General features: G+C 48.8%; 1 protein-coding gene across 1 annotated transcript in view; it reads left to right on the top strand.

Moving 5' to 3' along the window:
* Positions 1–7,911, top strand: part of TSNAXIP1 (translin-associated factor X interacting protein 1) — a gene marked incomplete at its 3' end in the record, with an annotated part of 9,328 nt that extends 1,417 nt beyond the window's left edge. Inside the window, 8 exon segments of the mRNA XM_009871572.1 lie at positions 178–281; positions 1,483–1,628; positions 5,836–5,969; positions 5,971–6,033; positions 6,126–6,207; positions 6,902–7,071; positions 7,737–7,788; positions 7,791–7,911. Of these exon segments, the coding sequence (XP_009869874.1) occupies positions 178–281; positions 1,483–1,628; positions 5,836–5,969; positions 5,971–6,033; positions 6,126–6,207; positions 6,902–7,071; positions 7,737–7,788; positions 7,791–7,911 (872 nt within the window).
* Between the last annotated feature and the right edge of the window lie 427 nt (positions 7,912–8,338).

Here is an 8,338-nt window from a genome sequence, read left to right as displayed (position 1 = left end):
GCCACCAGGAGGAGGTTCACAAATGGTACTAGTCTGGGAAGATGATTTCTTCAAAGTTTATTTGGTTTTTAGGTCCTGGCTGAGGTACAACCCATGTTATCGGCAGGCAGCTGTACTGATTCTGGAGTTTGGCTCCTTGTTTTGCGTTCTCTCCTTTTCTCATTCCCCTCTTTCCAGCTTTCTGCAAGAGGCCGCTGGTCCACCTGGCCTGCGTTTGCATCCGGACAGACAGTCCTAAGGAATCACAAACCCTGCTGCGCCCCGGAGCACAGCCAGCCTAGGTAAGCTCAGCCTGGGCTACTGGTTAAGCCACCGGGACTGCTGGAAGCAGTTTCTGAAAGCCGAGGCCTTACAAAGCAGAACCTCTTCCAGCGTAAGAGTGATGTTGGGTTACCCCACGAGAGTCCAGCACGACGGAGAAGACGTTGGTTCTGCCTAGTGGCTTCTCTAGGAAACGTCAAGTATTTGCCTAACAGCGAGTTGCGCTCAGCATAAACGTCGCTGTAAAATGCTGTCGGTTAATGATTTGATGACCATTGACTCTCAGGGCCCCAAGTGCACCGATAGGCTCTGCACGCCCCCCTCCAGCCCTGGTGCCTGGGGTCTAGCCCAGGTTTTGGTACGGCAGAGCTGGCTAACCTGGGAGGCCGCGCTGGGAAAAGAGCTTTGTGAGAAAGAGGTGCAAGAAGTCTTTGTGTAGCCAAGTTTCTGACACCTTGCTCACCCCAACCTGCTGACCTGACATCCCAGCTTGACATCAGGACCTTCCTCATCGTTTCAGACTTGCGTGACCACCACTGAACTACGGCTGACCCTGGTTACCATCTGCTCTTCTTGTCCAAGTCCCGTGACATCGTGTCCTGCTGGTCCCTGGTTTCCTTGTCGTCACCCTGCGGGGTCCCAGCTCCCCTGGAGCACCCCCAGGGACAGGGGCAGAGCCTCTTGGGGCGCTCTGCCAGACTGCAGGACGCAGTTGTAGATGATATAATAAGGACAGTTGGACTTTTTCCTTTTAATTCCAGCTGGGTTTAATATGAGATACAGATGGTAACATCCAGCAAAGGGACATTTGGTCTAGAATCTCTCGAGGAACCTAGAACCTCGGGAGATGTACTATGTTAGGAGGTGTTTCTTTTCCCAAACGGCTTTTTTCCTTGACCCATTTCAAATAACATAATTTATCCTTTTCTGACACAGAGAACCCCCTCACCTGGCTTTTTATACCAAAAGGCACTACGAAGTTCTTAAACTGAAGAGTAATAATAGAATGTCTCAGATAGATTCTTCCTCCATCAGGGCGTTTTAAATGAGTCGTACGTTTTGAGAGAACATACTAGAGTAAAAAAGAAAGAAAAGTCCTGCTGAGAAGCAATGGGCAGTAGGAAGAAAACCAAGATCGCTGAGCTGATTTAGCGCAAGCTCGTTCTTACGTACGTGACGCGCTTCAGTCCACGCGTCCATTCTTTTCCTGTGTCTCTGCAGCAACCGCCAGGCCCTTCTTGCCACCCCAAAGCCACAATACTTGGAGCAACTGGAGTCTTACCTGAGGAAAGAGCTGCAATCTCTCGATCTGACTCAAAAGAACTCACAGGAAGTGAAGTTACAGGTCTGACGCAAGGTTTTCTCGAGTCGAAATTAAGTGCCGAGACGGATTACTTAGATTTGCCATCCAATGGAAAAAATAGATGAGAAGAGTAGGCACCTACACGTAGAATTTGCAGCTCACATTAGAGAACTTGCGCAAAAAGCAGTTTATTTATATGTTGGGTTGCGGCTGTTCGCATGTGGTTGGGTCGGTCACAGCTTCTTGTGAACTCCACAGCTTCTACGGCAGTTTCTGTTTCCGAATTAGAGAATAGCTTGTGTTGGAAGGGCCCTTAAAGATCATCTAGTTCCAGGTCCCAAATCAAAGCCCGAGTCTCCCTGAAGGACTGCACCCCAGACTCGGGAGGGGTGGGCTGCCTGTCACGGGGTGTCTCCCGTTGGGCAGTTGGTGATGAATTGCCCTTCATGGGACGACTCACGCTGGAGAAGAAAGTGTGAAGCTTGTCTCCCGTGAGAGGGACCCCACAGTGACCCTGGGAAGAGTGGAAAGTCCTCCCCCGGAGTGAAGAAACAGCGGTGGAATCAACATCGGATGAACTGACCGTAAACCCCCTTCCCTGTCCCCCTGCGCCGCTCGGGGGCAGGAGGTGGAGAAAGCAGGATTGATGTTGAGCCCGAGAAGAAGGGAGGGAGGGGGGGAAGGTGTTTCGCTTTTAAGATCTGTCTGGTTTTTCTTATTTCTCACTACTCCTCTCTGATTTGTTCTCTTAATAAATGTAATTAATTTCCCCAAAATCGAGTCTGTTTTGCCCAGGACAGTAAATGAAAGCGATCTCCCTGTCCTTATCTCAAACCTTACGCCCTTTGAAATATTTTCTCCCTTGGTATGGTGGAGAAGGGGGAGTGAGAGAGCAGCTGTGTGGGTCCCTGGCTGCCGGCCAGGGTCAAACCACGACATTAGATTTCAGATTTTTAGGTTTTTGAAACCTTTATTGCACACACAGCTCGGGCAAGAGCAGTGGAGCTGCTGATATATTTGATATATGCTGATATATTTGGCAGGGCCAAGAGCGGAACAGGCTGTTCCCTGGCCCTTCATGGGGGGCTTTACGCTTCGCCCGGCGTTCCAAAGCCACAGCCATACCAGTAAACAAGCCCAGAGGGCTGGAAATAGCTGGTAACCAGGGGCTCAATCTCACCCCGCCACCGAGCCGCTATCAAATGTCGGCAGTTTTCTCCAGGGACACCCTTTGAAAGGGGAGATATTGTTTATCCCGGTACCCGTTACCTGGGCTACCTCATCGGCGTCCCTCGTTACAGACAGCGGGTTTTCTTTGCGCAGTGTCCTTCAACCAGGTGAACAAGCACATTTTCATGCTGCATAAACCGGTTTTTTTTTCTTTAAATCAGGTTCCTTACAAAATTCTTTAGTAGCCATTTCTTCGCTTCGACTGCCAGAGAGATTACTGGTGTCGTAGAATCACGGAATGATGTAGGTGGGAGAGGACCTCAAAGATCATCTAGTTCCATGCTGTAGCTGCTACTGTACTGCTTTCCGAAACTTTTTTTTATTTTTACAAGCCTTTATATACCAACTCCTCCATATTGTGTGGATGTGATATTTCCCCTTTTTCTCCTTGAAGTCTCTGGAGACTTCAGAGCAAAACGTCTCTTTTACGGTAGCTTTGTTTTCAGAACTAAATGCTACACCATGGTAGCAAGCATACTCTAAAAATAAAACATATGGGAATATTTTGTGGGTTTTTTTCTAAGTTGGGATTGGGATCCTCTCCCCTTTCTGAATATAGACAACTCGTTTTTTCTAATTACGGCTTTTACCTGTAAAAAGCCTGCGTGAATTCCAGCCCCTTTTAGCTGAGGGAGGTTGTAGTGAGGTGGGTGCTGCTCTCTTCTCCCAAGTAACAAGCGATAGCACAAGAGGAAACGGCCTCAAGTTGCACCAGGGGAGGTTTAGATTAGATATTAGGGAAAATTTCTTTACTGAAAGAGTGCTGAGGCACTGGCACAGGCTGCCCAGGGCAGTGGTGGAGTGCCCATCCCTGGAGGCATTCAAAAAACATGTAGATGTGGCACTTGTGGATGTAGTTTAGTGGTCATGGTAGCGTTGGGTTGACGGTTGGGCTTGATCTTAGAGGTTTTTTCCGACCTTAATGATTCCACGATTCTATGACTGATGAGGTTATCGATAAGTGATTTCCAGGCCTCCTCCTAGCACAGACATCAGCTTACCTGCCCAGCCAAGGGAGCGGTGACCTAATCCACACCCTCACGGCCACGGAAACAGGGAGGTCCCACAGCCCCAGTCCTGCTGGTTCACTCCCGCCGCCTGGGACACACCAGCTCTGCCACTCGCAGGAGCTGAGTCAACTCACCCAGCAGGAAAAACAAAGACCTGCAAAGTTTCCTGTTGGTTCAGTGAGCTGAATTGCTCAAGAAAGCGCCTGTGCTAGGAACGAGACAAAAGGAAGCTTTCGAGAAAGAAAGAGGAAAGGAAGGACGTTTACTGATTTGTAGAACTGCGCTCAGGAATATTTATCTTTGTTCTTCGATTACGTCTGACTGCGCTGAACAAAAACCACAGCTTCGGTATCAGTGAGGGATGGCCCCTCTGAGGGCTCCCACCATCAGAATTTTATATTCCGCCCGTAGTCACTCACCACTGCAGTGCTTCGAGTCTTAAGACGCCGTTTGGAGCTGATAAACGGGGCGGTTCGCTTAGAGAGGTGCCTGGTCACTCCACCTAAGCCCTCGTACTCTTATCTGTAGCGTTTCAGCTCCCTTTGAAACTGAAACCAAGCCTCCTTTACACCACAGCACTGTATCCCTCAGCCAGCTGGCTCCTTGTTGTCGTCTGATTGAGCAGCTTTGCTCGCCTCTGTTTTTTTCTGCCCTATAGGCATATATCCTGCATGACATTTAAGGTGCTCACCCCTGCACCCGCTGCCAGGGCAGGTTCTCCCCTTCAACCTGACATTCCCCGTTCTGTTTAAAGAAGGAATCAAATAAACAAAACAAATTAATTGTGCACCTCAAAACAGGTCTGCTGGAGTTTTAACCGAGCAACCAGTCAGCGCAGAGGCAGAACCCCTCATGCTACCGTTCTTGGTTTCGCCATTTCTTGTCCTCGTACAAGTATCAGAGCGAAAGAGTTTTGCACAACCTTTGCTAAGGTTATAAAGTGGGGAGGAAATTCACACCCAGGTGTAGCAAGAGAAGTAGTTTCTGTTCGTAGGTTTACGTACAGGCTTTAGCTTTTGAAATGCAAAATCTGTTGCGTGGGGTTCGTACATAAACATCGAGACCTGGTTTTACTGAGGAGGTAAAAAAAAACTCGCCAAGGCAGGTTATTCAGCATCCACCAGCATTTCTATCCCCCTGTTCAGGAGAGGAAGTGAACGGTATGGATTGCTGAATAATGCAGTTATTCATAAACGGAATGAGGCTTGCTCACAGCCTCACTTGACCCACACCATATCCTGTCTTTGATGGTTTTATTCTCCTGGTGGAGTTCCATCTAGTCACAAAAACAAGCCTCCGCACCCAGGAGGTGGCATCAGATGAAGTCCTGCCCTGCACTAGGGTGTGGGACCCAAATTAAGTCCTGTTGCTACGTTCCTCGAGTAAAGATCTTCACGAAAAATGTTCAGGGGCAAATAGCTGAGAGTGAACAGCACAGGTAACAGCAAAGAAAGACAAGAAGAGCACGTGTGTTCCTTACTAGATGTACTGAGGAGAAAGGCAAACCTACAAAGAGGGGAGAGTGGGTAGACGTAGACGACGGATTTGTACGCAAAAAGTTGCAGGAGTCGTGCCTTCGGAGCCAAGCGAGCAGGTGGAAGTTTGTCAAGAATGTGCCTTGACAAAGGAGGGTGTGTTGCTAATTCCCAGCTGTCTTTAGCCCCTCGTGCTGCCCGTGCTGAAATAGCGACACCTTCCCACGTAGTGAAACATCATAAAACCATTAATGCTCAATATATCTCATCAAAACCTTAAGTACCCGAGAAAACAAGGCAAAATACTGGTCATCCTTTGTTTGCCAAGCCAGGATAGATAGGGTAATCAGCAATCCCCCTGAAATTCATACGCGCAGCTGGATAAACAACAGGATATAGTCCCAAAACAGAGCGCTCCCGGTCCTTGGGCACTCACCAGGCCAAGCAGTAGAAGCTCCGCAGTCCGTCCACCGGCGGTTGAACAGCCAACCGTGCAGCCGAGTGCGATATCCAGGCGTTGTTGCTCACGGTGAGAGCCCACCTCTGCGTTCTTTAGCTCACCAGAAGAAGATGATTCGTGCCCTAGAGCCCCTGCAGGCTACGGTCACAACCGTCTCCGAGGAGTGCACCCGGCAGATACTGGCACTGCAGGAAAAGGAGAAAGACGAAATAAGTACCTTAAAGCATGAGAAAACAACGCCTGTTAAAGCTCATGGATGGCACGAGGGAAGAAATGTGTTCTCTTCAGACTCAGGTAAGTTAGACAAGGAGGAGTCAAACGTTTCCCCGTTGCAGCTGGATGCGGTTTATACACCTGATCTCTTACCTCTCGTCCTTTGGGGCCAGTGGAAGTTTTGGAGCAGGCACGGAACATCAGGCACCGAAGCGATGCTGGACCTTGCCCAGGTCCAGAGAAAATCCTGGACAGGTTCCCAGCAGCTCCGTTTCCATCCCTAGGCCACAGAGATGTTCTGAGTCCACTGTAAACAGAGAAAATAGCAACTTTTGATCTGCTTCTACCTTTCCAGCAAAAGTGAAGTCAGTACCAACATGGGAAATGGATGGAAATGGAGCTGCTGTTCCCAAGCTGGCAGAAATCTTCCCTTGGGTCTCTTGTTCCTTCTGGCTCTTGCACTGTCACACTCAAAGAGGGGGAGGAAATAAATATCTTCCTGCTACTAATGTTGTAAGTTCTTCTGTACAAGCACGTGCGTGCTTACAACGTTGTACCCTTAGCATCGTTAAATATGGATTGTTCATCTTAACTGGCGTAACTCGGATCATGAAATGGATATAATTCACCCTTTCAGAGGGCTAAAACTTGGATGGAGTATGCTTTTGCACACTGCTTTCAAGTTTGAACCTATCCCATTTCTAGCTGGCCTGTCCTTTTCTACACTGTCACCGCTTGCCCGCGGTTACTCCTGGTAGTAGGGACCCTTTCATGGCTGTTGACACACAGTGGGTGCAAATGTGAACACTTCAGGTCTTTAACAATAACACAGAGTCCACACCTACCCAGCTCTTACCAACACTTTGTAGAGTTATGTGGTCTAAAAGCTTAACAGACCATTTACTGTCTCTTTACGGTCTATTTTACTGTTATGGGCTGTTGTTTAAAGATGCCAAAGGTGAAGATGTGGTGAAGTTGTCTTTGGCACTCAAGGTAGCTCGGCAGGACCTCACACGGACCCAGGTGAAGCTGAACCAAGCGCTAGCAGACTGCAGAGACGTCGTGCTCAGGAAAGACTTTGAATTGCTGGAGAAGAAATACGCTGATCTGCTCGAGGAGGTGAGCATAAGCTCCTAATTTCCAAGCGATACCACATAAATACAAACCTACTGAACTTCTGAGGTCATCGACCCAGCTGTGGGGCTGATCAGTGTGTTTTCCCCATGATGAAAAGCTTGGACCAGGTTCCTCGTGTCGTATCCTTTTTGGAAGAAATGTTTGAGTGCTTAGCTTGCACCGGAGCGATGCCACGGCACACGCGGGACAGCTCGAGCCGCTGTTCCTGTCACTGCGTCAGGGCTTAATAAACGTAGACACAGCCCTCAAACCCCAGACAAGAGCTGCAGTTACCTCTGAATCGCCACGTGGCTTTGTACTCGTAGAGCAGAGATAAATCATATAAAAAAGAAACTCTTTCTAAATAAAGTATAGTGGGTCTGACAGGGTTGCATGTAAAAATGCCTGGAACAGAAGCCTGTGTTTCTCCTGCTCTCTCCTGGTGGGTTAAGACCTATTTTTAAACACAGAAACAAGTATAATTTACATGTTTTGTCAGAAGGTTTTGCAAATGGTGACAGTAAAAATTAATAAATTATTTATTTTTCTTCCAATCTAGAAGCAAGTAGCTGGGGATAGCTCTCTGTAAGTCCATGTACTGACTGCTCACCAGAACATCCCCGTTACTCTGGTGAGTTCGTTACAACCCTGCTTTCTGTATCCTCCAGATGACGACCCTGCAGAATGATTTTGAGCAGCTCCGGCAGGAACACAAAACGCTCAGGAAGTCCACCAAGAGACTGCCAAAGAGCGAGACAGCTTCGGCGCCCAACTCCATCAGGTCCAGCACAACCACACACCCCGGCCCAACTGGGCAAAGTGTTCAGGTGCCAGATGTGTTCGGTAGCGGTTTGCTTAAGGCAGCTCCACCTTCAGATACACTGCTACGACGTCTTTTTTACCTGTGACACCCCATTTTCTCCTCCTTTTCACCTTGGACATCATAGGGTAAGCAAATTGGATGTCTAGAGATCTGTATCACAGAATCACAGAATGCTGGGGTTGGAAGGGAGCTCTAGAGCTCATCCAGTGCCACCCCCTGCCAGAGCAGGGTCACCCAGGGCAGCCCCACAGGAACACGTCCAGGGGGTTTGGAAATCTCCAGAGCAGGAGACTCCACACCCTCTGTGGGCAGCCTGGGCCAGGGCTCCGGCACCCGCACAGCCAAAAAGTTTTTTCTAGTATTTTTGTGGAATCTCCTGTGTTCCAGCTTGTATTTGTTGCCCCTTGTCCTGTCAATGGACGTCCCTGAGCAGAGCCTGGCTCTGTC

This window comes from Apaloderma vittatum, unplaced genomic scaffold (genome assembly GCF_000703405.1).
Source record: "Apaloderma vittatum isolate BGI_N311 unplaced genomic scaffold, ASM70340v1 scaffold27340, whole genome shotgun sequence".
NCBI lineage: Eukaryota > Metazoa > Chordata > Aves > Trogoniformes > Trogonidae > Apaloderma > Apaloderma vittatum.
This window is presented reverse-complemented; position numbering and strand designations above follow the sequence as displayed.